The following is a 17,114-nucleotide window of genomic DNA, read 5'->3' on the forward strand; positions in this document are numbered from 1 at the left end:
CAAGAGCCCTACCCCCTTAGTCCTACTCCCACAGGAATGTCTTTTCATGGTGCAGTAACTGGTGCCAAGAGTAATAAGAGCAGGAAATGGGTATAAAGAGAAAGACAAGCTCAGTGGAACCAGTAGGCAGTAATCACACGGACTGAACACCAATGGAGGTGCTGAAGTTGTGAGTTGCAGTCCAACCTTGCAACAGTCCTTCTGGGTGCCACTGCGAAAGTCATGTAACCTGTCTTCCCCTTTGATTCCCCTCCTAACTTTGTCCTAACTAGCCTGGTTTAGGTTTGTAGGAGGGCATCTCTGTTACCATGTGCCAGATTCATTCTCCTATCTCACTCAAAACACCCATCTCCGCTGTAGTACAACTGCTAGTAGAACTGAAGTGAAAAGTCAAGAGCAATGCCAGCTGCTCAACCCAGACTCCAAAAATATGGGAGGGTCAATCTGTGATTTCAGAAACAGTTGAATGAGAGCGGCAGAGATCTGGGAAACAGCAAGATGCCCTAATGTTCGTGTCAGAAGTCCTTCTGTGCCTTCCAGAAATGCCCTTCCTGGGTTTGAGACCCACCAGCCTAGAACAGAAGCAATGCCACATGATACAGTTTACAGTGACCCCTGAGTCCTGTAGACAACACACGACAAACAGCAAACGCACAGGCAAAGCAATTAGGAAGGTAAAGAGTTCCTAGAGAGCCTGTGGCCCGAAATGTATGCAGAAACAAACTCCTTGCATCATTATGAATAATGAATGTGTAACGCCCCCCCCCCCCCCCATCTTATTCTTGAATAGTCCGCAATGTAAAGGGATAAATAAATCATAAGGAACAAGGTGTTTGGTGAGTGAGAATAGCTAAGCTAACTGCAAGCTTAACAGTTTCAGATTTCCAGGCTGCAGTGAGTAGCCTGTGGTTACTGTCAAGAACAGCTTGAACACAGAAGTGTCTCAATAACAGTTCTGCTATTTAAAATAGTAATATTATTCTGTCTATAGCACACCTTTCAGATAAGGACTGCAAAGTGGTTCACAGCTATTCAGCTTCACAAAACCCCAGTGAGGGCAGAGAGAGTAATTATTAGATGCAATTATGGCAGTCTTACTAATGCATTACAAATTTATTGGCAGGTGTAAGCTTTTGTTACTCAGATATGAGGGTGTTATATGCATTAAGTATAACAGCTAACAGAATAAAACTCTAAAAAAAAGCTTAATCTCGCTTCTTGTCCAAAGGCATTGCATAAAAAGAGCAGATACATCAAGAATTTCTTGCAGGTATCATTTACGTCACTTGGTCATAAGCAAATTTAGCTTGAAGCCACAGTGAGCTCTTCGTATATTATTAAATGTCTTGTTGGTTGAAAAGGAGGGGGCAAAGGGGGCTAGTTAAGCTGAATTAAAAATTAGGCTTTTACAATGAAAATTGAGGTAGGACTTAAGAATTACTTTGTCAGACACTGAACAAAACTAAAGCAGTGTAGGGCTGGCAGAACTGTGCTGAATGCCTCCAGTAGAGCTCCAGTGAAGTCACTACAACTTTGGTGATTTATCCATACTGACTGACTACCCTGTTCTCTGCATCTTTTTTTAATCAAAAAGATACAATTTCTAGAACTTGGGCAATATTTCTAAGCATAACAATGGTTAGAATTGTTAAGGTAGCAAATACTGTGATCTGTTTCAAAGGCAATGCCATTTCAAGAGAAACACTATTTGAGACATCCCCACGAAGAGGCATCGTATTGAGGAGGTTAGTAACGCTAATGCTGCATGTTGTTTCCCTCCTCTTTCATAAAACTGAACTAATTACAGCTTGAGCAGTCTGACAAGAAGGCTTTGTAATTTTCCACGGGGTGTTCACTGATGGCCTAATTCTGTGAGGGGCTACGGTACCCTCCATTCTTCCCCAGATCCCTGGGAATCTGATCTAGCACTACCAGGCTGGATCAGAGCATCCCCTCTTCCATCTCTTTAGTTTTAAGACCTTAAGATTACTAACCTCATTACTTACCAGTGTTATGGCTTTACCATCCACAAAGGAGCCCTGAAGTCTTTGGCGATTTGGCACCACCACCACGGATTGTCAGGAATGGCGTAGGGATGGACTGGAGCTGCCAACACTGGGCTGACATCCAGATCACGTCCTGTTGCTTGCGTGTTTATAGAGTCCATAACAGAGAGAGAAAATCATATACAAATTTCTGAGCAAAGCCTGTAATCAGACAAATTATTGTCAGGCTCCAATGCCTATGCAACACATGGTTTTAAATACCAAAGAGTAATCTAGCTCATAAAAGACTTTGGGACAAGTTATGGTGGAAAGAAAGACACTGAGACCAAAGACAGACCCAGGATCACTTCAGCTCTATTTCTAGTAAGAGCTGTGCTTTAAGACCATGCTCATTTTATTGAAAGACATAGTTACACAGCTTTAAATTCTGCCCAGGTTTTCAGAAGTACAGAGCACATATTTATCCACTTTACCTCCAGGAAACTGGGGAACGCTGAGCACTTCACCTTATCATACCAGGTGTCTGGTGCTAAATGCAGACTGAAGAGGTAATTCCCAATGCGTGGTACCTAAACAGAAGATTAGCCATCAGAAAGATGCTGTTACCTGTAGAGCTGGAATATCATGATTTAATTTGTTATTACAAATCAATAAACAAACTGGTGAACAGTGAGGCAGTTTATCACTATCTCAGCATGATTTTATGATAAATAGGAAAAAAAAAAGTGAATGCCCTGGTCCGCAACTATTGAAGAACAAAACATCCATAGGTGACCCACAGCTTAATCCAAACCAGCAGAACCAAGCCCACCAAGAAACAGTGAGCAGAGGTGTCTCATAGCTAGTAAGAAAAGGTTAGTAGAAGCAGATGCATTACTCTAAGCATTGGCTTAAACACAGTGAATGTGTTTAGAAGAAGTAGGTACAACAGGATTCCAGTGCTTCTCCTTTCCCACTTGCCAGAGGACTCAGGTGGTCTTCAAATCAGCCAGGTCAGTACATTAATGGGTAGCAGGCGAGGTCACCCAGATCTGACGTAGACAAAAGTCAACCGATTATTCTGGGTTTTCACTCAATGACGTGCACTGACTGTATCTAAGGTTGATGTTAAGGATATTTAAACTTCTTCAGCAGTTCCCAGAACGAGAGATCAAAGACATTTATCAGAAAGGTCCAAAGCAACAGGTTAGGGAAAAAACCCCACAGAATTAGACCAAAGTTGTTGCAACAGGTTTCCATGGAGGGATTATTTTAAGATAACACTTAGCTTTTGGGTTTTCTTACGTTGCATAATAGCAACCTCACATGGCTCTGTAAACCCCCTATCTAACACCGATGAATCCTACTATTTCTTCCTCTTTTATCTAATACTATGATCATTTGCACCAAATAGGAGCAGTCAGGATCCCCACACTTCTCGGAGGGGTACATCCCTCATTACTTTAAAGTTGCTTTCCTCTTTTTGACATGAAATAAAGACAGTATCTGCCTGAGTGTGTGGCATGGCAGGTGAGTATTGTGTATCACACAGGGCTACAGATGGATGCCATTAGGCAGCAATTAGTGTTTATAAAACCTAAAGCAAGACTTGATTTTCCTCTTAACCAAAAAAAAATCAAAGTTGGCCTAAAAGATGCCAAGGCGGCTTAGGACTGTTAATTAGAAAAAGCCTGTAACTGAACATCATGAACTGCCTGAAGGACAGGTTCAAAAAATAAAATTTTCAACTCGGCATCCCCCAAAAGCTTCAAAAGGTACTCAATGCCACCAAAAAGGAATAACGATTCAGCTTTATCCCATGTTGTGACACAATCTCAGCTATTCAGAGCTCTTTCCCAGGCTACTGCCCTAAGTTAGCATGAACTGCAATTGACTTTTCTTGCTTAAAAGAATCCAGAATATATTTTCTCCCAGTGGGAGCCCTAACCCATTTCCCCCCTACAGGATCCAAAGCCTCAGTCCTACATCTGGAGACACTCAGCCAACAACACTGGGCTGCCCAGACATCCAAATCAGTCTTTACCAAGCACCCATCACAGCCAGCTGGAGCTGGACCCCCAGCTGTGCTGCTTAAGTCAGACTTTTGCCGTCCAGAACATATACACAGACCTCCCACACACCCGAAAATGCTGGTTCCAGCCTAAGCCATCTGAATTAGTCTTTTTGCACGTTCCAGCCACTAGCTTACGTGCTCTAGTCCTCCATGATGCAAAGGGGAATTAAATGGTTTCTTGACCTGCACACTTCACTAGCCAGCATGTTGCTTGACACCAAAACACTGTCACTGTGCCTTTCCCGCTGCACCTCACGTCCACATCTCAAGAGGTGCTTGTAAAGGATTAGCTTTTTGTTCCAATCAAAATGTGAGATGATATTTTCCAAAGTGTGCAACTTGCATCCTACAGATGGGTCAGCTTTGGGGTGGAGAAATAAAGCAACTTCTTGCAGCCAGTATGCATTGAAGCAGGAATAGACTAGAGTAAAAATCTCAGAGGACTCCTAGTCATCACTCCTCTGCTCTGGTCTCCGAACACAATCTCTCTGTATAAACAAAGGTTCTGGCCACCGCAGGGTTTTCTGGCCTGCTGTAAAATGTTTCGCTGCCCTTCTCAAAGGAATTGTTGATGCTTAAAAAAGAGGCAGCCATAGTCAAGCTATTCTCACAGTGCCAGTGTCTCTGTCAAGGAGTTTGGATGTCAAAAAGTATAGGGAGATACAGACACTGAGAACTGGCAAATTGAGCAATTAAAGGCTTAGCTATATTCTGGATTAATGAGTGCGTCATTATTACTCCAGATTAATATAAATCCAGGTTGTAAATAAAATGCTTCTATCAAATAATTATGGGTATTAACATCACAAAAATTTCATCAACAGCAAAAAAAAATTACTCTGCTTCCAGAAATTTCGCCCAAGAAGAATTCAGTATTGCAGGATGAATGGTAACGCAACAGTAAAAGCACTCCATGAACTGGGACATCAGTCAGGGGCCCAGCCAGCAACAGCAAGTTTAGATCATGCAGATGGCAAAGTGTCACTGAGAAAGGCAAAATAAGAACCTCTTCTGGGTGAGATACTTCAAAGCTGAACTGCAGACCTCCTCTGGGAGGGATGGAGTGAGGCTGCGGGAGGGAATGTTGAAAACTATTAGCTAGATGGATGAAGAGTCAGCTCTTCAACTAGCATAAATTGGTACAACTCCTTTTGTATTAGGCTTCTGTGTGGCAAATAAATATAACTAGCATGAGCCAGAAGTTCTACACCCAGTTCAATCCACTTCTGCACGTACAAGACCAAACCTACTTTCTGAAAGGGACACATTTAGAGAGTCACAGCAGCCTCTTCCTTCAGTCCTCTAGTGAGAACTCAGTCCAGGGCCCTACTTTAAAATTGTGGGTAGGATTATAAAAAGCATCACAATTCTCATAAAATACAGCAAAAATAGAGACCTGGCCTCAATCCTATGGTGGAAATCAGAGGATCTTTAACATCTTTTTTTAAATATTTTTAAAAATTCTAAAGAGCACTAGGGAAAAAAAAGTCCTCAGTCCATTCTTGGAGGATTGAATGGAGTTGTGCTCACTGGTCAAACTCAGCCTTTTCCTGAGTTTTGACTCTTTAGCAACAATGCAACACAGATTTCAGGAGGTGAGAAAGCCTTGGTTGGGCTGTTCCTCAGCACCTTTGTACTCGGTGTACGACAGACAGACAGATAGTCATTGCATCTGTTTTCTCACCTGAAGGGGATTAATGACTCAGCATGCTTGTAAAAGGGTGTCCCGATGAAAAAATGCTCTAAACAAGGGCTGGGTTACTGTGGCGGGTCTTCCAGAGCATCAGGACTTCTTCGTGTGTGTTCAGATTAGTTTAGAGCTTTTCAAAATGTTGACACTCTCAGTCCTGTACATGCTAACCAACGTGTCAACCACAGCCCTCGAGTCAATTAATTGACATCATCGAGGAATTAATAGACATTGATTACTTTGGACCCCCATAAGTCAAAGTCAGAGTGTGCTTACTAACGTAGCACACACTACTAGACAGCGTACCTCATGTAACTATGGTGTCACACACATAGTATAGGGCTGGAAAGTACGTCGCTTCTGTTATTTGATAGATTTGGTTTGTATTTTTGTGGCATTGTTTAACTAAAAGCAACTACATACAGTATTTGGCGCACTGTCACATGTAATCAAGAGATAATGTCAATGGAATTGCATGTTGTCACAGGATAACAGCCTCCCGCTGTTGCTGAAATGCCAAATTGAAGCCGAGGCATTTATGGAAAATAAATGTCAAGTCAAAGCCAAGATGTTTATTTTAAAAACAAGAGACATGGATCTTGTGGCAATGTTCCATCATGTCTCTATTTCTCTAATAACAAATGTCCAGTGTGAATAGAGCCAAGTGACAGTTTCTTCCTGGGACAACACAGAGAGGGTGAAGCTTGATCACTTCACATGAAGACTTGCAGAGTTGTTTCTCATCTGCTTCCCTTCAGTTCAGGTTTTAATCAAGCTGTCCAGATAATGAACACAAAATGGTTTGATGCATGATAAGTTCACAGAGAGATTTAGGAGGACAGCAGGAAAAAAAGGGACAGAAAATTCATTTTCAGTTTGCTTTTACACAGCACTTTTTCTCCAGAGAAAGAATGACAACAACATGAAGCTCACTGAAGTCAATGGGAGACCTTCCAGGCATTTCAGGGCTTTGACTAATGCCTTAAGAGAAAAAACAGTTAATATTTTGAGAAGATATTATGTTAGTAATGATGGTGCCGGAATTTGATTGCAATGAGGGCATGACTGGACCAAGGCTGGACAAGGAAGACAAGATCCTGCTGGGTCGTAAGTGGCAGCACAGTCACCCCTTGCACCTGGCAGGCAATTGCTCATCCCGACTGTTGGCCCACAGGAGGTTTCTGCTTTATCCACACCAACCTCACAGTCACAGATAAACTGTTCCTTCACTTCATTTCTCCAGTAAAAGCTTCCTTAAATCCAGCTGGTTACCCAGTAGCAAAGATGACCGAACTTTTCTTTGCACAAGGAAAACTGACAATTACTTGTCAAGACCCAAGTTGCTGAGAAATGGTAAGGAACCATGTTAAAGCTAAACGTAAGAACTGGAAACATCTGGATCTTAGACACGATGTGGTCTCATCCAAAGTTGAGAATTAGACTTTTGTCAAACCTAACCATAAAGGCCCAGGTAATAAGACTTCCACTGCTACTCCTGGCAACCTAATGGGTTTGATGTCCTAAAAGCTCTTTCAGATATTCATATAAAATTTTCCCTTTCATCACATTACCACTCATTAACTCTCCTTGTATTCATCAAAATTATTCCTCTCCCTCCCTGATGATTTTTTCTTCCTCCAATTACATTAAGAGATTACGTCTTCAATAAGCTAAAATTGCATCTCTACTCTCCTTGTCTGCTAACCCCACCATCCATGTTCATCACCTCTCTACCAACACCCTCCCTCTCCAAGCAACCTCGCAGGCCATGTAAGAGTGCCAAGGCATGGTACACAGAGCTCAGAGCATCCCTGGAGATCCAGGGATTGCCTCCAGCAGCAAGTCATCTGCCTGTCCCCAGGACACAGAGCTGGAAACAGCAAAGCCACTGCCCCCAGTGCTGCCCTAGTTGCTGCAACAATGAAGGAAGGGGTCAGCTCCAGTGCCCAGCCCCATTCCCAGTCTCCTGCCCCACCGCTGGTCCTGACATTCCCCAGGGCAGCACGCTGTGTATGTAGATGTACACCTATGCAATAGGACCCGCATCTTGCAATCTGTTTTGCATGGCGAGGGAAGCAAGAAAACAAGCAGGAAGCTGAGCAAAGCATCTCAAAGGACTGGGTTTAAAAATATGCCTAGATAACCCACTTCAGTTCCTGAAATGTTGAATCTTCGCAGCCCATGCCAACAGGGTTCCTCAAATGCAATACATTTTGATTTTCATCCAGTCTACCCATTAGCCTCTATGAAATATGACTGATCTGTCATAACTGCTGAGAGTATGGGCTTTTTTTTTTTTTTAATGACTTCCAAAGGGAAAAACAAATTTGTTGCCCACTAAAAACTGTGATCTGAAGAGCGAGTAGAAACAAACCATTTCAGTTCTGGAAGCTCTTCTCTGACCTCCTTCAATAATATGCACACAAAGAACTGTATTAAAGTCATGTCAAGAGGCTGTCTGAAATGCAAAAAACCAAGGAAATTTTGAGTTAAAAGAGATTTGCAAAAGGTGACGCTCTGAAAGGGGTTAAGCCTACAGCAATTTTTTGGCTGCTCTGTGCTGCAAGGGCCAGAGGGATGTTCTGTACAGAAACCGTAAATTTGCTTATTTTTTCCTTTGGAGATGCATTGTTTCCCAAAGACATTCTGGCTCCAGCTCTGATCTGGCATTCCAGATTGACGCTTGTTGAACCAACAAAGATACTGGGAAGCAATACACGATTACACATCTTCTGGTTTATTGCATACTTGCTTGTAATTCCCTTTACTTCTCCAACCTTTAAGCTTATCCTCTCTCACGGTGGGATGAGGATCTCCAGCTGGAAATCTGATAAGACAGCTCGATAGGCAAAGAGCTGGCATTCGATTAGGTTATGGTATTTGTTAAATGTATGTATTTATATATTACATAATATTTATACATATATAAATATGTATAAAGATACTATAGCAATAACGATCTGAACCGATGACAGATGGATGATGTTTCAGGAACAGCAAACAAACTAGCTACATGGTACCCCCAACGCTGCTTCCCACAGACAGTCTCATCTTGGGGGAAGTATTTAAGATTTTATCAGATTTTTATCTATCTGGCTGATTTTGCGCTGAAATGGACTATGCACATTCACAAAACTCATCCTAGTGTCTTAGCTGTGAAGGCTTTGGTGTGGTGATGCACTGCAGGGCTCATACCTACTTCAAGTGTTCCAGCTAGATGTAGAAAATAAAAAAAAATGTTTCTATCCCAGAGCTCCACTATCCAAACCTGGTTTCAGATTATTGTTTTAAAATCAGGATTACAGATACCAGATCTGGACAAATATTCCCAGCCACCATCCTTCTGCTTTTCATTCAGCATAAGGTCTCCCTCTGTTCTTGAAGGTACCGTGCCTCCTGCCCTTCCCACCGAAGAGGGTCGCACTTTGGTCCAGCAGTTGATGAGCAGCAAAGCGAAGTCCATGGGAACAGGAGGGAATGGTTTGCCAAGCAGCAGGTCCGCACTGGTGCGTGGCCTTTAGTCAGGGTTAAATAAACAGCGTGTAAATAAATAAATAATCTTCTCCCAGGTTGTGACCTTGTAAATCAAGTCTAAGCCTGGAAGGGATTTTTATGGTCCAGCTGGAACAGCAGAGCAGTCCTAGTAGAATAAATATATATAGGGGGGAAAAAAAATAAATGTGCCTTCCAGTTGCTCCCAGGCTGCTGTGGGGAACGCATGGTGCTGCCGTAAGACACGCTGGTGATTAAAAAAAAAAGGAGAGAGGGGACATCGCTCTCATTTACCCAACAGCTGTTCCACATTATTTTGCAAGGTTTAAAAGAGGAATAAAAACCGGTTAAATGCACCCAGGAGTGATCTCCCACCTCCAAAGCTGAATTGAGGGCTGAGCAAGTAAATGAAAACCCAGCCGAGCTGTTTCCTAGCAGCAGGTTTGATGGAAGTGGATGGGAGCCGGGCAGGGATCTGCTCAGAGCCTGCTATCTGGGCACCACAGCCCCGAGATGCTTCACGTACTTTATTGCTTGTTACCAAGTTACAGTAACTAATTAGTAGCAGTACTAATACTTAGAGCAGTCCCTAGATTCAGCGTGGTTTCACCAGAAGCGGGTAAAAGCTACTGGCTGCAGTCTTGAAAGTCCAGAGAGATGCAACAGAGGAAAGCCAGAAACTGGAGCTGGGTTTCCCAGTTCCCAGCGCTGCAGGGAAGCCAGGGCAAGAGGGGCCCACGTCGGGGAGATGCACCCCCAGCCGCAGTCCCGCGCGGAGCCGGTGGCATCACCCCTTGAGCCAGGTTTCCATGGGGTCCCGGCCAGCGGGGTGCGGGGGGTGCCCGGGCTGGGGCAGCAGGCGCTGGTGGCGGGGGGCTGCGAGCGAGGGGCTCGCCCCTGCTGGGGACATCCCGTGGGAGGGTGTCCGTTGCTTTCCGATGGAGAATGGCGCCGCCGTGCCGGTGTTTGGCATTTTACCCTTTCCAGGTGTAACGAGGGGGAGCACCTGCACCGGCGGCGTGCAGGGTGCGCCCGGAACGGAGGCACGCGGGGCATCTCTGGCATGAGGCGCGCCCCCCCGCACATACGCCGCCTACCCCCCCGCCGGGGATCGGGACCCACCGGCCTCGGGGCCGCGGGGGAGGTGACAGCCCGGCTGCGGACCGGGGCCGCAGCGACGGCGGGGCACACACCCGCCTTTCCCAAGTCCCGCTCCGCAGCGCGCTGCAGCCGCCGCCGGGCTCGCTGCCGCTGCCAGTCCGCTCCCACCCGGCGCCGAGGGTGCCCGGCGCGGCGGCTCCGCACCGCACCGCCCGCCCGCCCCGCACCCGCCGCGACGGGGCCGCACGGCGCGCGGTCTGCGGGCACCGGCCGCGGGGCAGTGCGCGGGCGGCGCGGGGCAGTGGCGGCGGCGGGCGGGGCGGGCCGGCTCCGCCCCCGAGCGCCGATTGGCGGCGAGCGGTGACGCGGCGGGCGGGGCGGGGCGGCCCGGCGGCGCGGCGCGGGGCCATGCGGCAGCCCGGGGCGGCGGCGGCGGCAGCGGCGGCAGCGGCGGCGGCGCCGCCTTCCTGCCCGCGGCGCGGCGGCCGGAGCGCCCCGCGCAGCCATGGGCGATGGGTGGCTGCCGCCAGACTGCGGCCCCCAGAACCGCTCCGTCGCCGGCGGCGGGGTGACGGCCGCGCCGCCCGGGAGCCGGCAGCTGCCCGCCGAGCTGCTGTCGCAGCAGTGGGCTGTGGGCATGAGCCTGCTGATGGCCCTGGTGGTGCTGCTCATCGTGGCCGGTAACGTGCTGGTGATCGCGGCCATCGGGCGCACGCAGCGGCTGCAGACCCTCACCAACCTCTTCATCACCTCGCTGGCCTGCGCCGACCTGGTGATGGGGCTGCTGGTGGTGCCCTTTGGGGCCACGCTGGTGGTGCGGGGCACCTGGCTCTGGGGGTCATTCCTCTGTGAGTGCTGGACCTCCCTGGACGTGCTCTGCGTGACGGCCAGCATCGAGACCTTGTGCGTCATTGCCATCGACCGCTACCTGGCCATCACCTCGCCTTTCCGCTACCAGAGCCTCATGACCAAGGGTCGGGCCAAGGGCATCATCTGCACCGTCTGGGCCATCTCAGCCCTGGTCTCCTTCTTGCCCATCATGATGCACTGGTGGCGGGACGAGGACCCCCAAGCGCTGGAGTGCTACCAGGACCCGGGCTGCTGCGACTTCGTCACCAACAGGGCTTACGCCATTGCCTCGTCCATCATTTCGTTCTACATCCCCCTTCTCATCATGATCTTTGTGTACCTCCGGGTGTACAGAGAAGCCAAGGAGCAGATCAGGAAGATCGATAGGTGCGAGGGCCGGTTCTACAGCAGCCACGAGCAACCACAGGCACCCCCTCACCCTCACCCCCACCACCACCCCATCCTTGGCAACGGCCGCGCCAGCAAGCGGAAGACCTCCCGCATCATGGCCATGAAGGAGCAGAAAGCCCTCAAGACTTTGGGCATCATCATGGGGGTGTTCACCCTCTGCTGGCTCCCTTTCTTCCTGGTCAACATCGTCAACGTCTTCAACAGGGACCTGGTGCCGGACTGGCTCTTTGTCTTCTTCAACTGGCTGGGCTACGCCAACTCCGCTTTCAACCCCATCATCTACTGCCGCAGCCCCGACTTCCGCAAGGCCTTCAAGAGGCTGCTCTGCTGCCCGCGGAGAGCCGGCCGGCGGCTGCATGCCAGCGGCGGGGACCTGGCCCGCCTGCCGGGGGGCTTCGTCAGCACCGTGGGCTCCCCCGAGCGCAGCCTGGCCGGGACCTGGTCTGACTGCAACGGGGGCGCGCAGGGCGGCAGCGAGTCCAGCCTGGAGGAGAGAAATAGCAAAACGTCCGATTCCGAGTCCAAGGTATAGGGGGGGCCGGGGGGGGCGCGTCAGAGCCGGGGCAGGGGGAGAGGCCGAGCAAAGCTGATCCCTGCCGGCGCAGGGGGACAGCGGGTGTTTCCTTAGGAACAGGAGCAGGTGTGTGACATACCTCAACCGAACCACCGCCAACGGGCACCCGCCGCCCGGGGAGCCGAGCGCACCGACGGCGCGGCCCGGGGCGGAGTGCGGGGGGCCGGGGGGCTGCGGCCGCAGTGCCCAGCGCTCGGGGGGCTTGTCCCCGGGCCCCCGCCGGCCCCCGCCGGTAGCCGCGGAGGAGGAGGCGGAGTAGCGCAGGTGTATGTCGGGAGGGGGAACCACCACCCGCCCGCGATCCCCGCTGCGCCGGCGGAGCGGTGCGCTACTGCGCTTATCGCCTGCGGCCAGGCAATAGCCGCCGGGCTGAGAAACTACCTCAAACTGTGCATATTGTACAGGGGAATACACGGACCATGTTTATATTAAACAGCCTACTTACATACCACTGATAGTGTTTTAGGGGGGGGGGGGGGTGCGAGGAGCCTTCTGCAGCTTGTTCATTGTAATTACAGATGAACGGGGGGGGGACACATCCCGGCAACAACAAAAATTAACTGCACATTTGTTTTTAAATGGCAACGAAGCCATTTTTTGCACAGTGTTAAGAGTTGCAAAGTTATTTGAAGATGTTACTTGCACACACGTACACACGCGCGAATTAAAAGTGAAATGGAGGTTTGAGTAACACCGACCCTGAACCCCGTTTTCTGTTTTTGCCTGATCTGTTATCGTTTTATTGAGAGAGTGACTTTTTAAAAATATTATTTTATGAAGGTACTGTAAATGTATCCATATTATAAATTAACATATCTTAAGATACTTTATTATTTTTATTTGCCAATGCCCACGTGAATCTGCTGTTGTTTTAGCACTTGTGTGTCATTTCCATTTTCCTCTGTGTGTGTGTGTGTTTTATAACATATTTGTACTCTGGTGCAATTTACTACTGTGTAAGTAATTGGTCTATGTGCAATAAATACCATTGCAGCACAAGCAAGCGTGTCTCTATAGGTTTTGAAACAATACTTAACCTATAATGGGAAGAACAGCATTTGTTTTTCTCCCAAGATGGCTCAGGCTACCAATACAACTCTATCTAATGGCTTTTCCTGACACAGTATTGTAAAAAACGCATTTGAAACCCAATAAGGTTGTGTTCCTGTTGCACAGAGGTCTGCTGACTTCCCTTAAAATTAATGGCTAAAATACAAGGTGTTTCCACTCTGATAATGAATACACTCATTTTCTCTTAACTATTCCTTTCTGGAATAGATTCCTTTTTTGTTGTTGTTGTTGTTAGGAGTACGTGGCTGGGAGTCAGGAGACCAGAATATTTAAGATTACAGAGGACATTTAATTTGAAAGCTAAAAATGGTCTCGAGTAGAAAGAATCTCTGTGTGCGGTACGCGCCACTCCACAAGTAAGTCCACCTTGTGCCGACAGTGGGCCTGATCCTGCCCGAGCGAGGTGGGTGGTGTGTGCTCGCCAGGACTGGGTCCCAGTGCTGAGCGTGGAGGTTGGGGGGGAACCTAGCCCCAAAAGTAGCCGGAGGAGGCTCGTGCCCTGTAAGGGGAGATAGGTGTCACAGGAGTCCAGGCTTTGGTTCCCTCTTACTGTTAAAAAAGGAATTAACCTCTGAGGGAATGGCTGGGGCATAACAGGAGCAGGATTGGACTCTGGGACAGACTTAAAACACCACCAAAACCCCTTCTGTGTCCCTGGGTGAAATAAAGCTATCTAGTTTGTAGATCGTAAAGCTAATGGTCATGAGCAGTGTGGCTTCAGTGTGCTGCCAACGGTCACGTATTCCTTGGGGGCCAGATTATCATAGCTGAATGTTATGTCGTGGACTGATCCAAGTAAGAAGGTACTGTGAGCCGAAGGGCTGCAGATTTGCATCCCTGGTCCAAAAGATTGTCTTCCTTTATTGCTTTATGAAGGTACACTGTATCCTTGTGGTTTCATAAAGTTTTTCATTACTGCAATGAATACATGGCAGATAGAGCAACAACAAGGCAGTGCAGAATGAAAGTGAAGCCATTTTTAGCTTTATTAAACTCAGAAGTATAGCTAAATTAGAAATCGGGTCCCAGGAAGAGCGCTTCCCAAAGCCAGTTCTTTAGGGTGGTGGCCAATGGTTTGTTTTGGAAACCATGTGTTCATTTTTTTTTTGTTTTAAAAATTAAGGAATTTGTCCTTTGCAATTTATAATGATGTATTTTCGGGATGGGGGGGGGGGGGGGGAAGTTACGCTTTTTATGCAAAGACAAAATAAAGGGACCAGGGGAGTAAATACTTTTCCATTGGTGTTACTGGGGTTTGATGTGAGCTGCAGTTAATGGTGTCTCCTTTGATAATAGTGAGATGGGCTCCTTAAAATGCCAGGGTGGCATCAGATCAGGTGTGAATCGAAGTAGGCTCTGCCACCAGATGATTTATTTTATCAAAACTCTGGGTTTGTCTGTGATTCTAGCAAAGACAACAGGACCAAAAGGGTGCATGGGATGGCGATGTCTGATGGCAGCAAGTGCAGCGAGATGTTGGCTGCGCGTTGGATTGGGATGGGGTGGGGAGGCAGCACTGTCCTCCTCCTGTGCATTGCGGATCCCAGCGAACCAGGGCAGGACTGAGTCCCTGCTTGCTAGGTAGAGCAGGGCAAGATCTGGCCCCAGCACCCAGCTGGGAGCTGAAGTGGCTGTTGAGCTCTCTCTCGCCCTCAGCAGAGTGCTAGATCCTGTGGAAGCACAGTGCCTACTGCACAGGATGGGACAGCCTCATGGACTTGGCTCTTCTTCTCTCAAGTCAGTTCACATACTTAATTTTAAGCATCTGAATGCTCATGTCCTTAGACTTTAAAAGGTGATTAAAGTTTTGGCTCAACAGGGTTCGACTTAGGTGGGAAACCTATGGCCATACTCATTCCGCTTGTCCTGCTGAATAGCTGTGCTGGGTCATGCTTCCCCTGGATGAGTGTAAAGGCATTGAGAAGTTGAAAAGTAGGATGTGTTTTGCCCATTGACCTCAGTAGTAGGGCCAGGTGTGAGCAAAGTGGTCAGGAGTTGTCTGCCGATGAGTTTTGGCCCATCGAGGACCTTCTTGTAGAGTCTGGAGGCTGGCGCATTGAGTCCCTTCATAGACTGCTAAAATAATCCACCTGGTAGTGTGGATGCGGGTGCAGGTCCATCTTGCACAGTGTAAAAAAGACGGTGGCACAGTAACAGTGCAGGCAGAGCAGGACATATGGCACGCACGTGTGCGAGGAAGGGGAGGCTGCTGGCGAGCAGTCTGCCGTGGATCACGCTCAGAACAGGCTGTTCTTCACAGAGAAGTAAGATACTCTGAAAAGTGTTACGGGGCAGCTGAAATACTCCGGAGGCAATGAGTCAAACACTCACGATGAATATTTTTTTCTGACAAAAACCAGACATGGATTAACAATTGGAGCTGCAAGTCAGAAAGTATAGGTGGTAGGCATGTGGCTGCACACGTACGTGGGCAAGAAAGTAATAGCAAAGAGCTGCAGGCCTGGAGGAAAGGGAGACACAGGTAAAACAGAAATCCAGTCAGAGAAAACATCCTTTGTGTGCCAGGATGAAAATTATTTGGCAAGGGCGCCTGAGACTTCCACATGCAAGACGCCTGATTTCTCAAAGGCGCCGGCCACACTCTAGGCAGTGTTTGCTCAGCACTTCTGAAAAGAAGGCTGCATCTCTCCACGTGCTTAAATGAAAATATATCAGGTGGAAAGCCAGGCTTCAGTTTTCTGTGTGTTCAGGACAGTTAGGGATGTTTCAGACACGGCGGCGGGCTGTTGTGCCCGCAGAAGGATCTCCCCGCCAGGGAGAGCTGCACAAAAGCGTGCTGCAAATTCGCTGTGTTTTGCGACCAAGACCCTTGGCATCAACTCGCTGTAGCTCCGAGCAGTAACTGATGAACAAATGAAACTATGTGCAAAAAAACGTAGCTTAAAATTGGGATCTGAACTGTGCCTGTGGTGCGCACAGCATTTGGCAGCATCAGCCGGGTGTTTTGTGATACAACATGCACTGGTTCTTCTGCGAACACTGCTTTCCCCTTTTGGGTATGCACGTTTTTTCAAGTATAAGGACAGCTTCTTTAGCAGCTTTTTTTTTTTTTTTTTTTTCCCTAAACCCTATCTGAAGTTGAGGCTTTATTAATAACTTTTAAGTGGCTATTTTGCAAACCTTCCTTGTGCTGCACGCTTTCCTAATTTATTGTAATTTCCCGTCGAGTGGAGTGCACTTACTTCCTTTATGTAATATATCAGCTGCAGGGCTGGAAATTGTGCAGCTATGAACTGAAAGAGCAGACTTTCTTGAGGCCAAATGCGGTCAGGCATCATTGCCACTGGGAGCAGAATTTGACCTGATAATCTAATCTTATGCGAGAGACTATCTCCAGGAAAGTATTGTTACCAGCCATAAATGACCTCTACTAATGAAGCTGGAGCAATTAGTCCTATTCAAAGCCGTCAACAAAATGTTAACTGCTAAATAACAGTTAACGTTGGATAGCTCAAATAATGAGTGTTTTGTTTGCTGGTGTGTGTTAGGTGATGTGTTGGGAAATAATTATCCTTTGACTAGCAGCCAGCTTTGTACTAATCAGAAAGGAGAAGTCATGTTCTGTTTGAAGGATTATACCTAAAAATAGTTCTGTTACCACCACATCAACGAGTAAAATGAAGCAAATTCACAGAGACGTACACACCTTCTTAACATTTTGCTTTTCATCCTAAAAACTCATTGTTCGGCTGGAACTTTTCTGTTTGATCATGTCAAAAGCACTAACATGATCTCCCTCAATAGCATTAAGCACACTCCCCCAAAGAGCATTACCCAATGCACCACTGACTCGCTTTCAGAACCTGCCAAATCCCTGAACGTCCCAGGAGGAAGTAAGGAGTCTTT

General features: G+C 47.7%; 1 protein-coding gene across 1 annotated transcript; it reads left to right on the top strand.

Moving 5' to 3' along the window:
• Nucleotides 1–4,917: 4,917 nt before the first annotated feature.
• On the top strand, nt 4,918–13,175 carry ADRB1 (adrenoceptor beta 1). Its single transcript, XM_080403379.1, has one exon. The coding sequence runs from the start codon at nt 10,848–10,850 to the stop codon at nt 12,132–12,134; it is 1,287 nt and encodes a 428-aa protein (XP_080259505.1). The 5' UTR covers nt 4,918–10,847; the 3' UTR covers nt 12,135–13,175.
• Nucleotides 13,176–17,114: the final 3,939 nt, after the last annotated feature.

The sequence above is a fragment of the Falco punctatus genome (genome assembly GCF_963210335.1).
Source record: "Falco punctatus genome assembly, chromosome: 9".
In the NCBI taxonomy this organism is placed as follows: Eukaryota; Metazoa; Chordata; class Aves; order Falconiformes; family Falconidae; genus Falco; species Falco punctatus.

Coding starts and splice junctions, on each gene's coding strand:
- ADRB1 (XM_080403379.1), top strand. CDS start 10,848: ATGGGCGATGGGTGGCTGCCGCCAGACTGCGGCCCCCAGAACCGCTCC.